Source organism: Penaeus vannamei, chromosome 15, assembly GCF_042767895.1.
Source record: "Penaeus vannamei isolate JL-2024 chromosome 15, ASM4276789v1, whole genome shotgun sequence".
NCBI lineage: Eukaryota > Metazoa > Arthropoda > Malacostraca > Decapoda > Penaeidae > Penaeus > Penaeus vannamei.
Genome location: NC_091563.1, coordinates 3,485,106 through 3,509,105, shown reverse-complemented (window position 1 = coordinate 3,509,105; position 24,000 = coordinate 3,485,106). Strand labels below are relative to the sequence as shown.

The 24,000-nt window shown below is 35.9% G+C and overlaps 1 protein-coding gene across 4 annotated transcripts in view; it reads right to left on the bottom strand.

The window, feature by feature from the left end:
* The window catches only part of LOC113814937 (uncharacterized), a 46,643-nt gene that overhangs the window by 4,807 nt on the left and 17,836 nt on the right, over nt 1-24,000 (bottom strand). For 2 of the 4 annotated variants that reach the window (XM_070130319.1, XM_070130318.1), the window contains exons 7-21: nt 18,995-21,381; nt 18,165-18,332; nt 17,867-18,035; nt 16,010-16,532; nt 13,355-13,432; nt 7,538-7,755; nt 7,190-7,254; nt 6,727-6,863; nt 6,265-6,507; nt 5,416-5,529; nt 2,972-3,184; nt 2,094-2,289; nt 1,727-1,965; nt 1,408-1,533; nt 25-171 (exon numbers count right to left, since the gene is read on the bottom strand). In XM_070130319.1, the coding sequence (XP_069986420.1) occupies nt 25-171; nt 1,408-1,533; nt 1,727-1,965; nt 2,094-2,289; nt 2,972-3,184; nt 5,416-5,529; nt 6,265-6,507; nt 6,727-6,863; nt 7,190-7,254; nt 7,538-7,755; nt 13,355-13,432; nt 16,010-16,532; nt 17,867-18,035; nt 18,165-18,332; nt 18,995-21,381 (5,023 nt within the window). Of the gene's footprint in view, nt 1-24; nt 172-1,407; nt 1,534-1,726; nt 1,966-2,093; nt 2,290-2,971; nt 3,185-5,415; nt 5,530-6,264; nt 6,508-6,726; nt 6,864-7,189; nt 7,255-7,537; nt 7,756-10,526; nt 10,578-13,354; nt 13,433-16,009; nt 16,533-17,866; nt 18,036-18,164; nt 18,333-18,994; nt 21,382-24,000 lie in introns of all 4 variants that reach the window. The other 2 variants (XM_070130320.1, XM_070130321.1) reach the window with 2 other exon arrangements.

Below are 24,000 nucleotides of genomic sequence, written 5' to 3'. Positions count from 1 at the left end.
CTAAAATAATAAATACCAACTTACCTGATTTTTGTAAGGATTATGAAGCAAAACGCACTCCGACATGAAGTAAGCAATCATGGCATTACCACCCAAAGCTGCAACATGCGCACGTACCAAGGCTAAGACCTCAGTCACAAAACTTCCCATGAAGCCACTCAGACCACCGCACTGTTTTAAGAAATTTATCAGTAAGTCATAAGACATTGTAATATCTTTCTTACGTTTATTATTAATACAAAATTATAAACATTCCTCAATACATCTATAACATCTTCAATATCATTATTGATAAAGAAAAAAAAAAAAAAAAAAAAAAAAAATTCATGTAAACTAAATCTTAAAATGAATAGACTTTCAATTGTAACTTCTTATACCTCTAATTTGCCAAAATATAAGCATAATTAAGCATAAGTAAAATGAATGATAAACATTTTTAGAATTTATCATTTTAAACAGATATAAACATTTACTCTTCATAACAAATTTAAAAGATTAGAATTAATGATTCAAACTTGAACTGTTGACAATCAATTTTAACCCACTGCTATCAGAGATGGCTTATACATAAACATCATGTCCTCTATGATTTTAGCTTATTTATTGTATTTACACATAGATGGCAACAAAAGTGCTTTGTCACCAAGGAGTCAACTACTAGTCCTAGTTATATCACCTGTTTACCCTTTTCCTTTATTCTTTTAAATAACATTTTTATAATCTATCACTATTAGTATTGATAATAACATTACAATCAATCACAGTGACAGTAATAGTAATACTTTTCCTATAAACTCAAAGAATGGGGATATCATATGAGGTCAGGTAGGCCTACTCATCAATTTTTTGGTGAAATTGGAATTGGACATTACATGTTCCTGACAGCAATGGGTTAAAAATACTACCACTTCAACAAGAGTACTTTTTTCCGAGTATTTCACCAAGTATAGAGGTACTGTTCAAACTTTCAGAATTTAATATCATCCTCCACTTACAAATCTATAAACAAAAGGTTATTACTTACAAAAACTGTCAGGAAAATTACCTAAAAGCTATTACTGACAGCAATATATATTATTATTTTCTCTCAAACATTTTATTGACAAGTAACTGCTAGAGATACTAATGGTCATTGCAGTAACTGGTACTTTTAAGTGTGGAAATACATAAGCATAGGACAATTTAAAAGTCTAAAAGAACCTGAGTAACCGCCAACTCTGGTAATATACCTCAACTAGTCTTGAGGAGTATGGAAACTTGTAAAAAAGAATACTGGGGCAATGAAATAACAACTAATATCTTAAGTATAACCATTCTGACTTACTTTGTGTACTTACATTATACACTTCATTTCTCATTGTTATCAACTGCTTCTTACAACCATTACCACTGATATCAAATACTTACCTCCTTAATACTAGTAGATTCTCTAATGAAGAAGAAATTGAGGTTTCCTAGATGTCTTTCTATTCGAGCCCCAGGAATGTGAGACAAGGGAGTGATCTCTACTCCATATCTCTCTTTTGGTGGTTGCTGTAGAGTTTGTAGAACAAGGTATCAGACCTATCTTCATCTTAAGGAATATAAAAGTTCAGGATATATATGCACATGGTGAACTACCACCACTTTTATTGTAATTGAAGCCTGGCAGGCCAAAAATATCCAAATCAATTACAAGACCATCACACACAAGAACTCCCTCTGTAGTTTTTGAGGGTCCACTTACATGATAAGTTATATATTTCTGTTCATTCCTGGATCTGGTGGATGACCGTGCTGAGGAAGTGGAGGAGCTCATGGATACAACGGATGAAATAGATGGCATTGATGGCACAGTTGTTATTGATGATGTGGATTGCTTGGACATCACGAGATTCTGGGCTGGGTGAGTTGGAGGCTTATGCTTTGTACTATCATCACTGGAGGGTAAAAGTTCCTCCATTTTGAATATCAATTCCCCATCATCTGGAACAGAAACATAAGGAGAATATGAAACATACTCGGTAATTGATGGAAATTCTTTCTGAAAAATATAGTAAATGCACAAAAAGTATTACAGTCAAACAGATTAGTAGCCAAGAGCTCTTCCTTACCTTGCTTAGACTTTTTGAAGGGCACATCCAGAGTCCCAGACTGTGAACCACCTTGTACTGACTGTGCTGGGTTTCCCTCTCCAAGGACCATTCCTAAAAGGCTAATTTGTAACTCGTCTTCCTCTGGCAGCTCTACATTGATTTGCAAGCCTGCTAGTATGCAGGGCGCCAATTTGCGGACTTTGAAGTACACACTCTGCAGCACAATGTCAGGCATTAGAATACTTACAAAATGTAACATGTGAAGCATACCAAATGATCACATACATTCTTATATTTAAGAATATCTCTTTCTCTGTCTTCTTATGTAATTCTTTGTCTGATCACATACATTCTTATGCTTTAGAATATCTTTCTCTGTCTTCTTATGTAATTCTTAGTTTGTGTCTATCTGTTTAACAGACAGTGACTGTCTTGACTGACTGGCAGCCTGACACACTCTGTCTAGCTGTTTGTCTGTGCGTGTGTGTGTGTATGTGTGTGTGTGTGTGTGTGTGTGTGTGTGTGTGTGTGTGTGTGTGTGTGTGTGTGTGTGTGTGTGTGTGTGTGTGTGTGTGTGTGTGTGTGTGTATGTGTGTGTGTGTGTGTGTGTGTGTGTGTGTGTATGTGTGTGTGTGTGTGTGTGTGTGTGTGTGTGTGTGTGTGTGTGTCTGTGTGTGTGTGTGTGAGTGTGTGTGTGTGTGTGTGTGTGTGTGTGTGTGTGTGTGTGTGTGTGTGTGTCTGTGTGTGTGTGTGTGTGTGTGTGTGTGTGTGTGTGTGTCTGTGTGTGTGTCTGTGTGTGTGTCTGTGTGTGTGTCTGTGTGTGTGTCTGTGTGTGTGTCTGTGTGTCTGTGTGTCTGTCTGTCTGCTGTCTGTCTCACTTATATTCCCTTCCTTACCTGTAGAATTTTGTCAAAATACTGATTGAAGGTACTATGATTCATTGTGGCAGGAACTTTTGCTCTCCAAACCCTGGTGAACATCTGCAAGTTCCTCACTATGTTTTCTCTGGGGACCCCCGGTGGAATCTCTGTTGACACTGCCACAAGACGGTCGGGCTGACAACCTTCCACCAGCATTCCAATCATCTCTGCATCTTCCATATCATCCAGCTATAATTAATGAACACTGGCATGAATTAAAATAGGACATGAATATTTGTTTTGTTTTCTTAATAAATAAATAAAAATAGCAAGGAGGAACAGACAAATATACAAATATCTACAACCATTCTTTAAACTTAACCCCTTCGATCTGGATGATGTGACCTTCATGTCATTAAAAAATTTTGCTTGAGAGGTGGGTGACGTGAATATGCTGTCATGGGAAAATCTGGCTTCAGGCTGGGTGAAATGAACTTGCCGTCATGGGCGCTTTGGTTGAAGGCCGCTGGGGTGATGGAGAAGACTGGCCACAAGTGCACAAATCTCATGGAGGGTAATTAGACTCATTTGGCACTTAGAAAGGGGCTTTTGCATTATTCACATTGATAAATGAGTGTGGCACGTAGTGTCCATGAGCCATGACTGGAAGAGTGCCGGCTCCAGGGAGGACACCATTTACATGTTCAGCATCCTATAACTGGCTGCCATGAACAGCAGCACAGATTGTATTACAGAAAATTAAATATTACAAAAAATTAAGAATTGCACAAATAACTAAATGTTACATATTTTTATTTCTATTACACTGAGTTACTGATCACCTATCAGGATGATACAGAGTCTGTGTAAGAAAAACAGTCTATTACATTCTGGATAAAGCAAATCAAATGACAAATAAGGACACTGGAAAATGGAAAGAAAGCTAAAAACACTTATGGATAAAACATGAAAATAACATTGCAAAAGAGAGGCAGAGAGTCCTGTCACCATACACATGTTTGTGGCCAACCTACATACCATGTACCAGTCAGAGCGGCCGTTCATGTTAGCCTAATCCCCTTATTTTGAACTGTGTGATTGCCAAGAAGCAACCGGATCCAAGGGGTTAACCACACACCTGAATCATTTTGCCAACTTTACCCCTCAAAGCTTTTGTCTGTTGTAGCCTTCCCTCTCCCCACTGTCTATAGACAGCTCCTGGACTTGGGACCAGGTATGTGGGATTACAAGGCAAATCATTAGAGGAAACAGAAAAGCACAGACACAATAAAACACATAAAAAACATAATTGCAATGAGGAAACCCACTTCCCTAAATCTCCAAGTGAAAGTCAATCCAATCGGAAATTAGCAAACTTTTGTCACGGAGTTTGCACCAGGGTAACAATTAACAAACTGTCTCTGAGGGGTAAAAGAAGACCAAGGCCTAACACAAGGATGGTCGCTACTACCTGCCTTACCTTTACTCCATAAACATACACTACAAATACCATGTCAAAAATTATTTTGGACTGGAACTTTATCACAGTACTTTTTGTGAATATACACTCACAAACAGCAGTCATAAGAAAAAGCTATTTACTTCTATTTATCTATTTATTCTATTTAAATATTTATTTAAATATCTAAATATCTATCTAAATATCTAAATATTCATTTAAATATCTAAATATTCAAATATTATCAATCTTATTCTATGTATTTAATTCATCTAAAGACAAAAGACAAAACTTAGCAATTGTACTGTCACCATTCTCAAGTTGGATGTATAATAATAGATACCCATATTCTTCACCAATAATGATTTTACATCCAAAACCAATCTGATGTAGGTTTAAAGTCTTAAAGGTTTAAAGGTCACCCATGTGTGACAGAGCAAAGGAGCAATGCAAGTACTATGGCACATATGTCATGGAATACACCCCAAAATCCCTCTCCATCCACATGGGAGCAATTCATTCTGGGCTATGGCTGCTGTAACCCCATCCCCCATGCCCTGCTTGTTTCAGGGATACTAGCAATTGGTAATACTGGAAACATTCCTGTGCCATGAACCTAGCTCCAATGTGGGTCATCCAAGTGGCAGGTCTGTTACCATTGAGCTAGCCAGACACATAAGTAACTTTGTGCAAGTATACTCTTTATCCTGTCACACCTTTCAGTAGTTTTTATTTACACTCAATAATCAGCAAAATACATGAATGCTAATCCTTAAACTAAAGAAAAAGATTTTTTGTGGTCTATTACCCACCCTGGGGTGGTGTAAAATAGAAAACTATCCAGTTCATGGGTTAAAAGAACAATTTACCTAAATAAATATGAATCTGTATGACTTACTACTGTCCACAACTGTAATAGCAGAAGTAATATAGTTTAAAAAGCACCCTCTGTAATCAAAGCATTAGTCACTATGATATATCTATCCTAACATCTACTATCAATGAATAAAGCAAAACTGACCTCTAAAACACAGGTGTCTTTGTTGCCCGAGGAAAGATCAATCTCAGGAAGATCATCTTCTGAGTCCTCAGAATCTGATCCACGACCACCATTCATCTCATCTCCCATGGTATCCTTCAGGAGCAAAGGAAAAAGTTAGTGATCTCTACCAACCATAAAAGGATTCCAATAAGGGAAGAAAGGCACTGAGCTCTAACATAAAAGAAAAATCCTTTTATTTTATATTACTATCTATTTACAAAGATCATACATGTGAGGTTAAATCAAAACTTATTAAATCTAAAGTAAAACATCAGTAAAAATGAGTGGAAATATTAAAAGAACTCCACTCTTCTTTGAAGTTAAGAAGCGTTCCACAATCTTGTTTATCTTGGTTACAGATCCCAAGTCTGGTATAGAGATATTTTCATTTAAGGTGTGATTGTGAGGTAAAATTTGTTTTCTCAGCTTGCAAATAATAACATGATCAGTAAAACAAATACTGACCTTATCAATATTCTTGGGGCCAAAATACCATAAATTCCTATACATGCTTCTTGTGCAAATTACTTATAAGTTGTAAAAAGAGATACACCAATGCAATGTTAAATATGTAATCAAGAATCCTAAATATGTCAAGTTATGACACTGATAACAAGATAAGAGTCATTATGGTAAATAATTAAGCATGCAGTTCTAGTTTAAAGAAACAGAGAGGAGTAGATATTTATATACCATAGAATAATAATGTGTAAAATCTTAATGAAGATAAAACTATATGTGAAGTGATATGCCTATCACTTCACACATCTTCAAGCTTTCTGTAAAAGCAAAGATACATAAAAGTGATTTAACTAAAATATCACTCACGGAGATGATGTGCTTGGTGCCATAACATTCCTTGTTTCTGGCTATTGTACTAAGAAGAAGTTTCTGAACATCCACTCTACGTCTTTCCTCCTCCCGGCAAGAGCTTGCAGATGTTACCCTTGGGACTGGCGGTGGCTGAAGAGCAGTCAGAAATACTGCTGTTGCTGTTGCTACCCCTACGATGAGACGCTCTCCTACTGTTACTCGCACTCGCAGACCGAAGAGTGCATTCATGCCCTTGATCTGAAATAATAAGAACTTGTCTGTCTCAGAAATAGATTAAAAAAATATATTAGCACTACTTCATCTTGTGAATGACCTTCCCATAAAAAGAATATTTAAAAAAAATCTTGACTTAATCTATTAATCTTGTTACAATACATCCTAAACAAATAAAAGAAAGAAAAAGGAGGGTGACACAGCAAAAAAATTCTCAAACAAGAAAACATAGACATTACATACCTTCATTTTGTTCATTAGCTGCTTATGTAACTCGTATTCAAGAAAAGGTAATGAATCAGAGATTTCTTTTGCATTAAGTTCCCCTTTCAAGTCGCGCTTAGGTCTTGCTACTCGAGCCTGGATCAGACAACCTCTCCCTGAAAACAAAAACATTAATGAAAGTTACAATATCCATTCATATTTTGTTTATGTAGGAGGGGGGGGGGGAGAGCGAGAGAGCGAGAGAGAGAGAGAGAGAGAGAGAGAGAGAGAGAGAGAGAGAGAGAGAGAGAGAGAGAGAGAGAGAGAGAGAGAGAGAGAGAGAGAGAGAGAGAGAGAGAGAGAGAGAGAGAGAGAGAGAGAGAGAGAGAGAGACAGAGAGAGAGAGAGAGAGCATATGGGTGTGAATGCGAGTGTAGGAGTAGGTGTGGGTGTGCATACGTAAGCACAGATTTGATAAAAAGAGCAAATCTGTATGCTTTACCTGTAATTGGCATCCCTGCAGGTGGCTCTAGAGTAGTGAACAAAACGTCAGGCACCTTTCCTTTTCTGTGAGAACCAGGAAAGAATTAGCTTGACATACCTATAATCTAAATTCTTATATCTAATGTTTTATCATCTTAGACTACATACAAAAGAAATATATACCCTGAACCTTCCCTTAACCCATTGGATCTGGGTGTTTTAAGATCAACTGTGAACTGTGTGCCTTTGCCTCTAAAACCTTTAAAAATAAATAAAAAAAAAAATAAATAAGAAAAAAAAAACTTAACATTCTTTATGACAGTTCTTTAAATCAGTCAACCCAAAGCACTAATGACTTTCAACTTACCTGCATACCACGCATTTTGTAATCTTGACTCGGAAGGGCAGTGAAGTCTCTGAATAAGGGACGTGGCACATAGTACAAGGAGGCGTGGTGGGCGGGGTGTGGTAGACTGAAGAGCTGATGCCTGACGGAGGTGGCGGAGGAAGCTGTGAGGTCATGCTTCCACCCCCATCTCCCGAAAAGCCATCCTCGATGCAGGGATGGCTGCGGCTCATGCAGGTCTAAGGGCAGATAGTGAGTTTTATATTCTGGTTTTACTTACAAGGCCTCATAGGATGATATGACTCTCTATTACATTTCCCCATTATTGAGATACAGTAGCAAGCTATTGAGAGTCTTATTACCAGTACTAATGTCCTGAACAAAAATGTTATATGTAGTCTAATATAAAGAAAATAACTAAAAGAATAAAATAATCTCATAAAGATTTTCAGAATGTAGGATTAATTTTCTCCTTCTCTGCAATCCGTGTACTATAAAGGGCAAACTGAAGAAAAAATAATCAGACAAAAGCTCAGTGAAGCTGTATATTTATGTATCAAAAGGGTATACACAAATAAATAGATAAATAAATAAATAAAAAGCCATGACAAAGCCCCTTTTGAATGCTGCCTGGCAATACTTCAGCTAAATTCAGATCTAATCACAAATGCAAATTTAATGGTAATCATCTTTTACTTTATTTTTCTTATGCCTAACTGTTCTTCCTCTACTACTGTATAACAGTCGTGAGCGATGATTAGCATTTTTGTTTCTTATTATGTTCTCATTTTCTGTTTTTTTAACATTTTTTTCTCTCTTACATTCTCTCATATACATATACACATACATGCACATGTACACAGACATACACACATGCACACTGACATACACACACACATACAGATACACACACATGCACACACACACAAACGCATACTTACTTACTTACTTTCACTCACTCACTCACTCATTCAGTCATTAATTCACTCACACCTGCATTTACACTTATCCTTACATTCACATTCATTTTCACATTCATACCCTCACACTCTCAATCTTCCATTATCTAATTCACACCCTCATTCGTTCACTCATTTCCTCAATTGCTCCCTTACTATTTCAACTGTTCAATACTCATTCATTTAATCCTATATTCATTCAACCCAATTCTCCTTTCTTTCTTAAGCCCTAACTCAGCTGTCACTTTTGTTTCTGCCTCTCTTTTTATCATTTCTTTCCCATTCCTCTCTTGGTGGATTTGTGCTCAAGCAAGTGCATGCAGAAGTGCACATGTGATAAAATCTGTGCAAAGCACCTCCCACAGACTCTTATTTCAGGATGAGGAACAATGACAGTAGATACCATAATTGAGAGCCAGTTTGACAGCTCAATATTCCTAACAACAAAAGATGAAAAAAGTACTGTCATTACAACTTCCCACACATCTTTGAAGCTTGCATGCCATAAGCTGGTCCCATCCAAGAAGCTAGGACATGCAAGTGCCTTGATCTTCTCTTTCTCTCCGTCTCCCCCCCCCCCTCTCTCACTCTTTTCTATTTGAAAATTGTAGTTTTCATTATGCTTTTTTCTCTACAAAACTTCATCTTCCTATAGTTTCAATAGCCATATTTTCATGTGTCTTAATCAGTGCATCAGAAAATAGTTACAATAATCCCTTATCATATTTATATACACATTTTTTTTTTAAGAACTCAGTTCAGTTTATAGCACTCAATATGCAATCACTATACTTCCAAGATTACCATGCTATGCAACTCTGTAAAGGCAAATACATGCTAAATTTAAATATATACATTTCTCATACACTCATATCTATATACACCATCATATGTGCTCTATCATACACACCTGTAGACCACATTCAGTGGCTGTGCACAGGTTTGGGTGTGGGTGCAGACAAATGCACACATGTATAGGTGTAAGCATTATCTTTAAAATATTTTTATACCTGTATTACAAACAGTTTCTTAACTGCTAACTTGGCTGAGATAATACTGACAGTTTGTTACTATTTACAACATATTTCATGTAATATTATTTATGTGTTCATCAAAATAGAATGCTCATAATCCTCTAATATTCACAACCCTATAATATTCATAATATCCCTAATGCTTACTGTAAATTGCAGAGGAAGTTACCTCATTCTCAGAATAAAATACTAAGAAAATTTCCTTATCTTCAATCCACTGACTAGACTCACAAGGTTCTGCAGAACCATAGCACAATACCCAAAAGTGCATCATGAAATTCACTGTTTCCTTGTACGTCACTGCTGAAGTTTTACAAAGTATTCATAAAATTTCAATAATCTCATTGTAAAACACCAAAATCATTACTGACCATCATAAAACACATAATATGTACCTCATCAAATTATAAAATATCCAAAACTTTTAACAACTTGCAATACTCTTGAAGCTCTTCTGTCCTTTATGGAGTAATCAAAGTGTTCTTTTTCACAAAATGCAATCCCTGTAGAATCTTCAAAATTTCCTGAATTCTTATTTCCTTTATCTGTTCATCAGTTTATGGAGTTAAATTGCAATTAAACTCAATATTATCAATGAATCTATCTATTGAAATTAAGTTAAATCTGTCACAAATTATCAAAATAAAGAGCATTCTCCCCTGAACGTTAAATATATTGAGACTATTTACAACAAAGGAAATTATCCACAAATTATTTAAATCAAGAGCATTCTTCCCTAAACATTAAAAAATATTATGACTATTTACAACAAAGGAAATTATCCAAGTTATAGTAAAATAAAGGATATACCCCTTCACTTCCATCAGTTAATACATAGCACTATATTGGTCATAAAGGCAAAGACAAGCAAGACAAGAAGAGTAATAGCATTAGAAAAGGTAGAAAGTCTGAAAGGATAAGAGGATCAGCAACCAGGAATGGTCTGAGATGCTCTCATGTGCAAAAATATCTATGAAGTTTTGAGCCAGTCGCAAAGGCAAGAAGAGTTGTACTCACAACAAATCGCTTAAGAGGACGTGGACTTGACACCCTGTGTCTCAGACAAACCTATGGAATATTTAAATTATAGTCATACTTTCACCTCCTGGTACAAGTCCAAGACTGCCTGTCAGAAAGAGTTAACTATATAAACACTTACAACTAGGTCAGAGAAGTCAGTTGATGGGATGAATGACTGACCAAGTTGACAAAAGCAATTTCATCTTAATTGCTTTTTATCAACAGCAGTTAAATCACGCTAAGTAAAATGACTCATTACAATAAGTCCCTTTCAAGTCTTATCTGCCATCTAGTGACAGGTCCTGGAGTCAGGCAGCCACTTCAAAAAGAGCACCATAATAATTACACTTAAATTTCAGAATTCTTAAAATCTTTCCAGTTCTTCCTCCATCATGTCTACATTGACTAATCTTTCCAATAATCACAAACCTTATTGCACAATTTGATCTTCTCCCATAATGCTAAACCAACAAAGATCATGCCTTGGTATTACCACTGAACACTGACTTCTGGAGCATCAAAAGAGTACCTTAACAAGAAAGAACAGACAAGTATATCACATCTGAAAGTGGCAACACAATACATAAAGAGCTACTTTTTAATTTGGTTATGCAATTATTACAAATTTCATCACTTTCTAGCACCACTAGTCTCATAGAAGAACAGATATTCTAGATGCAGAATACTTCTTCATCCAAAAAAATTACTATATATAATTCCGAGACGACCTTGGAATTCGTGGCTTGGGCTTATTGATCAAACCTGTTGTAAGGAACTCGCCATGAAGGACCCTTGGAAATGGAAATGAAGGGTGGATGTGGCTATGCACCCCCATCATTGTTAGCTCCCAATGATGATGATGATGATTATGCGTATATATATATATATATATATATACATATATATATATATATATATATATGTATATATATATATATATATATATATATATACATATATATATATATATATATATATATATATATATATATATATATATATATATGTATATATATATATGTATATATATATATGTATATATATATATATATACATATATATATATACATATATATATATAAATATATATATATATATATACATCTATATATATATATGTATGCATGTATAAACACACATCAATCTATACATCTATATCTATGCCTGTATTTATAATTATCTATATCAATACCTGTATTTATATCTATCAATATATTTATTTATATCTATCAATCTATTAATCTATCCCTTCATCTACATATCTATCTATCCACCCATCCATCTACTATCTATTTATCTATCTACCCATCTACCTATCTATCTATCTATCTATCTATCTATCTATCTATCTATCTATCTATCTATCTGTCTGTAAAATTTCTTTTGCAGTTGTGTTTGGTACTGAGAATGTAATAATCTGAAATTCTATATGCACTTTTAAAGATATTAAAAGGAAAACCTGGAAATATTTTACAATGTGTTCCTATCTAATCTATTCTATCATTCTATATGGAATAGAAAGGAGTAAAATTATAAGAGCTTCTATTACGTTTCTTTGATGGTTGATATACTATTTCATAAACCCACTAGCGACGATACATTTATAAGCCAAAAATAATATTTTCAAGGTGGCTTCAAAATCAGCACACAGGAAAGTCCGGCAACCTGCCCACTCGCTGCCCACCCTCAGCGACAAAGTCAGAATGCGAGCTCTGATCTGGCGTCGCACTGGCAGGACAACCGGCAATGTTTACTTTACCGGGTGTCTCATATGTGGTACACCCATCATAAGTGGGTTAAGCCACCTAAATAAACTGAAGCCACAACAGAGAAAATGAAAGAATGGCATTTACTAGGAAGCTTTTGGTGTTGCAGTTTTAACCATAATGAGTCTTCAGTATTTCTTCTGTCATATATGTGTTTGTGTATAGAAGAGATTAAGAAAGCTGACTTGATGTACCATTAGGTTATGATACTTTAGTCTATATTAGGCGAAGATAAAAAAAAGTTTTGTTCCGTGTATGAAGTTTGAAGACACAGGGAGAAGTTTGTGGATAGAAGTAAAGATGATAAGAGGGGCAAATCAGAAAGTGAAGATGATGCATGATGCATACAAGAAAAAGGAAAAGGAAGACAATGAGGAGGATAAGGGAACTTGGCAATAAAGAAACAAAAGAAGAGAATCAAAAGAGCATAAAAATACAATGGACTGTTAAAAAAAAGAGTGAAGACTGTTATGGTTATGTTTCATGTGTCCAAAATGTATACCAACCTGCCTACCTGGAGCTGTAAGAAATTATTTCGGGTGAAATGCATCGTCTATAGGTGAGGCTGTATTGGGAAAGTATTGGAGGATTTTCTAATGGGGAGAAATAGTCATTGCTTGAGAATATCTCTTGCTTAATATACACCATGGGTACTTTTGGAATTAGTAAGACACTCCAGAGAAAAATAAATGTCATAATGCTGCTATTCCAGATCCACCCAAAGCTGTTGTTAATTAGTCCAGCATAAGTCAGTCTGAAAGCCTTGGTGCTGCTGACATGGCCTACGGTGTTTACAGTCTTGAAACCACTTCACAGTTCATGAAATGTTAAAAACCACATATAATAACAGCGTCTACATCTCTATGTATAAGCCCCAAAAGCAGAATTGTGCATTCTTAACAAGTATTTATAGTGTTGTGGTTTGGATCCCTTGGAGTATCAATAGTTTTAGTTTTCTTTCAATAACTGAAGTTTTTTGCATTTTTCTTGTGTTAGTATTGTACGTGTTTTTAGTGTTTTTGTGACAAGGTAACATGGTACTTTTCATGGTTTTCTTACCTTCTGAACATGCATCTGTGTAAGATATTGTTTTGTAGTCCGGCGTTTTGGAAATGTGTTGGTGTTTCGTATCATGAACTGGAACAGGCAATGATTATAAGAAATGAATTTTTTTCCACAATTGCTACAAAACCAAAGAACATCTCCAAATCATGTATCGTTAAAACGGGGAACAGTTATATTTTTGAGGTTAAAAACTGTAAATATATCTGAAACTTCTGGATGTGGCTGGAGGGCTATTTCATTTTACAAAGACAAGAAAGAATAGCCCTATAGACATTTGCAGGAGAGGATATGTCCACTCACTGCAGATACAAACAGCCAACTGCTTCCTATCTCTTGCTGACACCTTAGAGAAACTATTATTCAAGAATGGTCCACTAACAAAATGGATATGAATCAAAATCACCTTTGATATTCCTCTTGAACACACAAGTCAAAAAACAATTCTAAAAAATTAAATAATGCATATGGCACAAACAAAAATTAAGAGCTTCCTTATCTAGTACCATTGGCAACTGTATCTAGTCAGGTTTCTCACAAAGCCAAATTTCTGAGGAGTTTCATGGGCTTTACCATAAACTGATTGCAGTGATCTAGATTTTAACTTGGAATACAATCAGGATCAGGAATGATAACTGCTCTAGCACAAGGACTGGTAACGTATCTCAAAAGAGTCCAGCTGTGTAGATAATTTACTTATTCATAGTTTCATTCAAATTATTTTCTGCCACTTCACTTTTCAACATGGAGTGGACACAGATTGATGTTTCAACAGATATACCTAGAACAATATTGGGTAATTTTCGAGTCATTGATCTTAACATATGAGATGGAGGAATCTTCATGAGTACAATGATAAGCTTCTTGTAAATGTAGTTTTCTCAGTTCTTGGGATTACAGTCTCTTGCATATGATAAAAAATCAATTTCTTGAATAATGCAGACAATACATGATTGGATACTGAAGTAAAAACTTGTTTGATATTGCCCTAACCTGTCATATCTTTCTGACAGAAAGATTAAACATTTCTTCTCTCTCTTGTCAACATCATGTTTCAAAGATCTGTAGAGATTCATTAAGGAATTCTTGGCTAGGTACAGTAAAACTTCTTTGGACTTGTTGTTCCATGCCTATTTCTAGCAACCATGTATGATGTGCTACTTGGCAGATGGCATAGTAGAGTATTTAGTGAGCTACAATATATCCTTGCTAGAACATCTAGTTTTATTTTTCCAGCCATCAGACAGACCATTTTTCAGTTGTTGTTTTCTAACTGCTTAAACTCCTTTTAAGACATATGAATCAAATTTCCAGGTATAAGATAGAAAAATGTTAAGGCACTCTTGGAATTCTCAAAGGATACAAAATACATGTATCAATATATGTCTTACAAAGCATATTGGGAAAATATAAATCACAAAGGTACCTCAATGTTTTTCCTGTGATCTATCATTTCAATACTATTTGAATATGTAGAAATCTTCATAATATCAAGTATTAAATATGCAATGCTCACACATGTTCCTGCATTGCTTACATATTATATAAAACCTAATACACTACAGAATAAATTAGAAGGGAAGACCACTGGCCACAGGACCCAGGTATAAAGTTGTCTGTGATAGTGGAAGAAGAGAAGGTAATGGAGCCACAATGGAGAATAGAATAATATTCAAAACACTTCCTTTCCTTTAATCAGGATTGCAAAAGCCTTTACTTAAAAAACAAAATAAAATAAAAATAACAAACCACCTAGCTTTTTTCTTCTTCTTGGTATCATTACAAATGCTCAATAACTTCACCCAATTGCCCTACGTTTATGTACTGTCCACTGTAGTTTTTGTGAATTTTGTCGCGCACAGATGGCTCCACGAATGCTCAGCCACCCAGAGTTAATGTGCAAGCCCTTTTGTCCGTGCCTGATTTCCTCATTCCTTATATTTGTGGGATTTTTTTTTCTTATACTATTAGTATTGGGTACTGATAGTAATGTCATTCATAACATGATTATCATAATATTACTTAAATGTCAATAACAATAAAAAGGGTTAACAGGTGAGACAGATAGGACTAATTACTGCTCTTGGTGACCAAGCACTTGTGGAGCCATCTATATGAACAAATAATTAAGAAATCAAAATTACCATGGATATGGAATGTATTTTTGCCATATAGGGCCACTGGGTTAGAGATAAAAGCATTTATCAATCCCTTTCTAAAAAGGGCTGAACACCAAGTGTTACGCCTTGTCACAATACAAAGGTATCAGTAATTGGCTTTAATTTATCTTTTCAGTCAATATTATATTTTGTATAAATTTTCCAGAAAAAATCCAAAGCCTAACATTTTTCCTCGTAGCTGTACGTACTCTTCACAGTTAGAGAAAACTGTCATTTTAAAGTGCCATTCATCTAAAACAACAACACTACCACAGACTTCACGTTAATACTTCTATCATCTTCTATTACACTAATCTAGATATGGAAATCATTCTGTCTCTATAAAAAATCATTAAATTGAAAACTGACTTTTCCAAGCATTTTCTATATTTGCATAAATGTCAAATAACTAAAACACCCTAAAGAGACAAGTATCTTAATCAGCACTTGATAGACAAACAGTCAAAAATTATAATAAAAGTATAGTACTTACTTGTGAGCCTGTGTAAGGCTCCTTCACTGACGATTTTCCTGAAGGCTGCGGTATATGAACATGTTGCTGCAATTGTTGCTGTGGTTGTGGCTGCTGCTGCTGTTGTTGTTGCTGCATCTGTTGCTGATGTTGTTGTTGTTGTTGCTGTTGTTGTAGTTGTTGTTGTTGCTGCTGTGGCTGTGTCTGTAGTTGTGCCTGTGGTTGTGTCTGTGGCTGTGTCTGTGGTTGTGGTTGTGGTTGTTGTTGTTGTTGTTGTTGTTGTTGTTGTTGTTGTTGTTGTTGTTGTTGCTGTTGTTGTTGTTGCTGTTGTTGTTGCTGCTGCTGTTGCTGTTGCTGTTGTTGTTGTTGCTGCTGCTGTTGTACTTGTTGCTGCTGCTCAAAGTCTTTCCGGTCCAGTGACAGAGTCATTGGATCTCTATGAGTCCTTACATTGCCATGCATTCCCATGCCAGTATCAGTATCAAGGTAGTGTAGGCTGATCACGGCAGCAGTGCCAGTTGCATTGAGCACACACACTTCATCACTAATGGATAAAAAGGGGATAGTCAGCCAAATATTTTATAAGGATAAAAAGGTAATGGCAAGTTTTAACAAATTTTGTGTTATCAACTAAATAACAACACAAAATGACCAGTGAAAGGAATACAGAAAACCATTTACACAAAATGAAATTTCAGACCATATGTAAAAAATTAAGATTTAAAATATCAATTCAAATATATTCTTGATCCTTTCCTCTTCCCTTTCTTTTTCAGATAATCAATAATGATATCTAAGCAGTGTGTTTTTTAATAACAATGAAATCTGCTACTGGGAAATAAATAAATCTAGTCAATGCAGTATTACAGGCACTGAAGAAATCATATCCCATTCAATATGACTGAAAGTATATGAAGCTAAAGAGTTCCTTTAGTTTCAGCATTTAACCTATAAAGTCCTAATCACTACGATCATGGCATCATCTTGTGCACCGTCAAAAACTGGCAGGTTGTTATTCTACATCTATCTCATGGGAAACGAAATCCATAAATCTGGCACTGTTTGCCAAATTTCCTCAAGCCACACCCACTATACAATCCCCATATTCCTGTTCCTTTTGGTGGTCCTCTAACTTGCTGAGCCAATCAAACAGCCCTGGTTCCTGTCATGTTTAGTAATCCTGGTACTATATAACACATTTCATCCAACCAAACTTCCCATCCTTTTCTCTCCCTCATTTCCCCTCTAGAAAATGAAATATGATGTATCTTACTATCACTTCGTTGTATTGCTTTGTCTTTTTACAATTTACACAACTGAATACATAAAATATCCTTTTGTTCGTATGAATACCATATGATTTTTACTTTATATGTGTTTTATTTGCAATTTTACCCTTGATGTAACTGTGGCAACCCCGTTCTTTGTAACTGATATAAACCAGTGGCATATGTATTTGTTGACAAGTACATGTGAAATCATACTCCTAAAATATCAAAGACCAAACTTTGCCATGATGAAACATATCTCAGGCATTAATTGCAGCAGGGAGGACGGGGATAGCTGGTGTAATTGCTTTCTAAAGAGTTATATAATCTCTAAAAATGGTAAGTCAATACAACACAAAAAAGAAATTTCTTCATTGAATCTATGAAGTTCACAATCTCTACACTGACCAATACACTCATGAGACAACAGTTTGTAGATATGCAATAAACAATTGAAAATGCTTCATTCCTCAGGTTTTATGAAGGTTCCATGCATATGAAAAAATCCTCTGTCTTTTCTTCATATCCATCAAACACCAGTAACAGTGAGGCATAACCCCCTCACAATTATGCATACTCTATTCAACTAAATATGAGCACATCTTCTTACCTAATTGTGGTAAACTCCTCATATCCAAGGACAACATTGCATGCAAGAGCACGGGCATGTGAGCGGATTTCCATCCTCAGTTGTGTCCACCAGTTGTCCCGTGTCTCTAACTCCTCTGGGGTGTGAGTGCGGTCAAGCAGCTTCACCGATCGAGCGCTCACTGTTCCACCTGTTAGTTCAAATTATTTTATTCTCAGTCTCATCAACAAAATTCCATCATGCAATATCTGCATGATATTTGTGCTGATACATTTTTATGATAATTCTTCTTTTGGTAATTACTATCACTGTTCCTTACCGAGATGTAGGATGAATCCAGTTGGGAAATTTTTCATGGTGAGGAAGGGGTATTCAAGGAGATCAAAAGAATCCTGTGTCATTATAGGTCGGTGAATTCCAGTCATTGTCCCCCCCTTGCCCCCTCCACCTCCACCTGATGATCCACCACTACCTGCTAGGCTACCACCTGTTCAGGTTATAAAATAAAAAGTAATAAATAGCCAATAAATGTTTAACCTCAAAAACAATACATCACTTAACTGCCAATGAAAGGATTACTGAGAACCAATCACATAAAGCAAAGAAATTTCAGCCCCCATGTCAAGCTGATTGTATTCTCGGTCCTTTTCTTAGTGCGTTTTCTATAACAATGAAATTTGCTCCAGGAAAGAAATATTTAATTCACCTTGCATATTTCTCAAAGAAAATGATCACTAATAATAACCATACTGACTCACATAAGCAAAAGACAATACCAATTTTAGTATTATCTATAATACAATCAATTTCACTGATTATCAATAATATCACTATAAACTTGTACAATTTCTTTTAACCTTTGATTAAGTATTCCATATCTATCAACTGAGAGGTAATCATGAAATAAGAATTAAAGCATAATCTAATGGTCAAACATGACACTGATGGCTTTTTAGAAAAACACATGACCACTGTCTATGAATTGGTACTGGTACACAACAGTTTGACATTTCCCTTTATTTCACTGAATCTTCAATTAATTTTTAATCTAATTTACTGTAATTGATATATCAGATTTTGAAAAATATTATCAATTATGTGATATATGTTTCTCCCCCATAGCTAAAAGGACCTACAACCTCAACTTACCCTTTGGAGTGATGGAAAGGTCAGAATCAGATGAGCGTCTGTTGATAGAGACTCCCGGTGTTCGTGCAGGGCTGGCCAGCTTTCCTGAATGCGTTGGGGAGTGTGTTGGTATGCTTCCATTGGTGGCAGCACATCCCACTGAACCAGCCTCATTCTTGGATCCGTCACTCTCAATGGGTAAGGGGCTCCTGGACACGGGGTAACAGCCACTAGTATGGCGACTACGAGACGAGCGCTTCGGGGAGCCTACCATCGATGCTGAGCCGGGCCGGGCCTCCACTAACATGTCTAGGCTAGAGATGTACACAGGATGGGAGGGACACTTAGCTGCTACATCTAAAGCACACTGAAGCAAGTCTCTGCTATCCATGCTCTGACTACTTGCTACATGATGAAATGAGGAAGAGGAAGAGGAAGACAATGAGGACAGATTTGAAGATGCAGAAACAGAGGATCTGAATGAGGATGATGTGGATGAAGGTTTCAAATAATGTGGTTGTATGGTATTTGGTATTTGAGATGTACCACTGGTTAGAGCTGGGCTTGAAGTGGACACAGGAAGGCTATTCTGTACATTTACACAGGGTGATATACACAGAGAAGACGAGTGCCTCTTATTTGTTGCATCTACCTCTATGCAGTTGTCATTGTCTGATGCAGCATTTCCCTGCTGTAAGTGTGGAAGTGTAAATACCTTTGTTTTTGCAGGAAGAATGGGAGTTGAAGGAGTAACTGCAATATCAGGTAATGGGCTGGTGTTCACATGGGTCATTTGTTCCTCATTTTGTTTTAAAAATGGTTCTCTTACAGGAAGAAGTTCAAGACTAAGGATCTCTGGTTTATTGTTATAATCCAAACCGGATGTAACAACCAGTCTTTCTTCTTGCTGGGATTCTTCCAAAATAATGTTTTTCTCTCTCTCGGACTGGATGAATTCTTGGGCTGTTGTGATCATACACAATCCACTCTTCCTCTCCAGCATTGTGTCCTCATTATCACATTGTCTTTCTCCATTTTCATGATTTAAACCTTCAACAACAGGTTCTTCAAAACTTGTACATTTATTGCAGAATGTATTGCATTTTTCACAATAAGGAATAGCATTACCCAGCTGAGGCACAACAGGTGATGTAAGCCCAAATTCAGCATCAGGTGTTGTGGATCCACACATCTCACTGCAGGACCTGATTGAGTCACTCAAAGAACGGGTCAAACCCCGGTGCAAGTCATTAACATCTACAGGACCTGTAAAATGACTCTCAATAGAACTTTGTGAAGCTAGCTCTTCCTCACTGATGAAAAATTTTTGTGGGGTACCTAGTGTTGGGATTTCACTTCCTGGTAACCCTACAACATGTTCTGGACTGCTGAAATTTGATGTTAGCTCTGAACTACATGTATCTTCATCTGAAGAGATAAATTGCAACGGTCCTGGTGAAGTTTCATTTTCAGCAAAACTTTCTTTAGCATAAATGCTCTTATTCAGTGTTGGATCTGAAAAGGCTGTTGATAAGGTCTTATATGAGTACTCTATATTGGTTACTTCAGGACCAATGTCTTCTTCATCCGAATACTGACTAACTTCCTCTTCATCCAGGCCTATGACTTCTACATCAGGAGAATCAAGATCATAGTCTTCATTTGAGTCCTCTGGAGAAGTTATGGAACCCTCATTCTTATCTCTTACATTTTGGTGCTTCACCCATGACTGACCTCGACCCAACAGTCTTACCATAGGGCTATGTACTTTAGGAGCAGATTTTTGAGAACTTTTACTTGCAGATTTTCCACAATAAACTCCACTAACATCAAAGCTTTGTGACTTTTCAAGTCCTCGAAGCCTCATAACTTTCTGAGCTGTCTTACGAAGCCCAGCTCTCAGAGACTCTATGCTATCTTGTCGCACACCTGTCCAAGTAGGAGACATGGGTTGCTGTCTGTGTTGAAAACCATGCACTGGCCAGGGCCCTCTAGCCTTGTGAGGTCTGCGACAGCCAAAGGTTCTAGAGCAATTTGCATGTGGCAGGGATGTATTTCTCTGCAAGTAAACTGGAGGGTGTTGTGTTATTGTGGAACTTCTCTTACGTCTCACTAAGGGAAGACCACGAATCATGCGTTTGGCACTTGTCAGAGCTAACTGGCCTGGCAGTGACTTGGAATGATCTGCCACTGGACTAACCATAAGGTCAAGCCATTGAGACGGATGATAGGATGGGTTATGAGGTGAATATGTTGGGCTGCATCCTAAAACTGAGTGTGGGCTGGTCCAAGGACTTGGGGAAGATGAAGATAATTTATTAGGAATGTGAACGACAGAAATAGGCATAGGTCTATCAGAGTTAGGAACAACAACATACATATTCTCTAGCACAATCTCATCATCCAAACTAATTCACATACCATCAAAGACATTCAACACATTATAGATGTTAAGAGCAGGTATAATTAGGCAACTCATGGACATAAAGCAGTGGTAATAAGACCATAATAGGCCCAATCACACCACCATCGAACAAGGGTTGTATAGTGCATTAATTGGTTATATCATTGGCAGGTTAATAAGAGGGAGAGAAGGATAATAGGAAAGAAGAACAGAGAAGCGATATTAATAAACTTCAGCATATGAACATGTTTTAACTGTTTGTTTTTTTTATAACAAGTTGAAAAAACAATATTTATATTAACTTCACAATACTATGTTTTAAAAAAAATGATTCATTAGATTAAAAAAAAATTCTCCATTTGGTTAAGTAATTTCACAAAAATATTTCCAGGCAAACCTATCTTGTTGACAGAAAATGTTGATACCACAAATATAGCACAAAAAAAGTTTAAAAAGCTTTTTACACATATGGTTAAAAAAAAAATAGACAGCAAATGATAACCTACACAAGTACCCTATATGTGTAAATATCTTCAATAATTGTCTTTCTCTCCACATATTTCTCAAATCTAAATAAGAAAGATGTATATACCTCATTTAGATCATGATTTTATAAAAATCTTGATGTCCTTATGCAAATTCAAAACTCATTATTAAAATTTTCCAGTACTGTAACTTTCTTCTCTGAAATCCCTTTTATCTCTATTAACTGCAATTTTCCAAACCTCATCATAATACCTAGTATCAGCATAATCACTATTCACTCATATAGCTCTTATATGAAATCAAAATCTGTACTCAGAGATTGAAATTTTGACATGAATTGTTCTTACAGCTTAACCCATTAACGCCAGTATATTTTGAAGCCGAAAATAAAAGATTACGGGCGGCTACAAAATCGGCGGGCGGGGCTGCCCCGGACTCTGCCCATCTCGGCCCGCTGCTGTGTCGGAACACGAGCCCCGATACAGCGTCACACTGGCGGGACGCTCAGCAATATTTATTTTTTTGGGTGTCTCATATGTGGAACACCCATTGTTAGCGGGTTAACAGCAGCAACATATGAATGTACATCTTCCAAAAATCTGTACTGTAGACTCAAAAGCAAGACCTATGAATTTTCACATTAAAAGCGTTATGTCTTTGCACTGAGTCATAATCTTGTAAAGCTGCCAGTTCCTGTTACTTCTTATCACTGATACTGACAGAGAATACATATGTATGTTGACAGAAAAAAACATGACCAACATACACTGTATTCTTTTTTTTTTTTACACTTGATTCTCTCACATAAAAATAGATACAGGTTTAGCAGGAGAGACAGTTTTAGATCTTTAGTCATAGAATAAGAATAACTTCATTTTACAGCATCCTCTTACAAGTTTAGTTTAGTTTACTACTTCATGCATACTGCTATATAATTTAGGATAGTTCATCTCTTTAACTAATCACTACAGGTGGGAGAGTAAATCTTTCTGAAGTTACTTTCCACAAGACAAAATTCTGGGAAGGAAACAAACCGTGGAAGACTTACACATACAGTAAAATTCTACAGCATCCCTGCTTTGCTTATACAAATCAATAAGCATTAATGATAATTACAAGAAAAATATGGAATAACCACACAAATCGTCACTGTCTTTGAGCTATCTCTTCTTTCTTAGCAAGTCTCATTTTCTCTACCTCTCTCTACTTCCTATCTATATCTCACATATTTCATACCCTGCCATTTTTCTGATTTATTTACTTATCTATCTAGCTCCCTCTTAAAGTACCTACTCATCTATGTATCTATTTCCTATCTCTCCCCTAAGTATATATTTCCTATCTCTATCCTAAGTATCTATTTCCTATCTATCTATCTATCTATCTATCCTATCTCTGTCATCTTAGAATCATTTGTCTGGCTAGAGATTAACCTGTCATTTAATCTATTTACCTAACAACATAAGAGTCTTCCTAACTAATTTTTTATGTGTTCCTCTATATACCTACCTACCTGTTCAGTCATCTCTCTGCCCATAAAGCCTATTCATCCATCCATCCATCTATCTAACTATCCATCCAGCTTTACCTCCATCAATCAATCAATCCAATTATTTTTATATAATTATATATTATATAATTATATATTATATAATTATAAAAATTGTATATGTATATATATATATATATATATATATATATATATATATATATATATATATATATATATACATATATGTATATATAATATATATATATACATATATATACATATATATACAAATATATATCTATCCATCCAACCATCTTCTATCCATTTGTTCCTTCATCATTACATTTGTCCATCTAAGTTCATCTATGTAACTGTATCTCCATCTTTCCATCCATTCACCTATCAAATACTTGTTTTAATAACCCACTCACAAATGCCAAGTGAATTTATTGTAAGTTTCTTTCACTTCAAATCTTTCACTCGAGCAGTTGACAGTGCACAAAGTATGGCACACGGCTTAGTAAAGTGTGGGGATATCCCTTCATGAGTGGGTTACTACAAATGAAATATCTCTGAATGGCCAAACCCTCAGAGACACCCCTTTGCATTTTCACGATCATGAGACTTTATCTCAATATCTCCTAG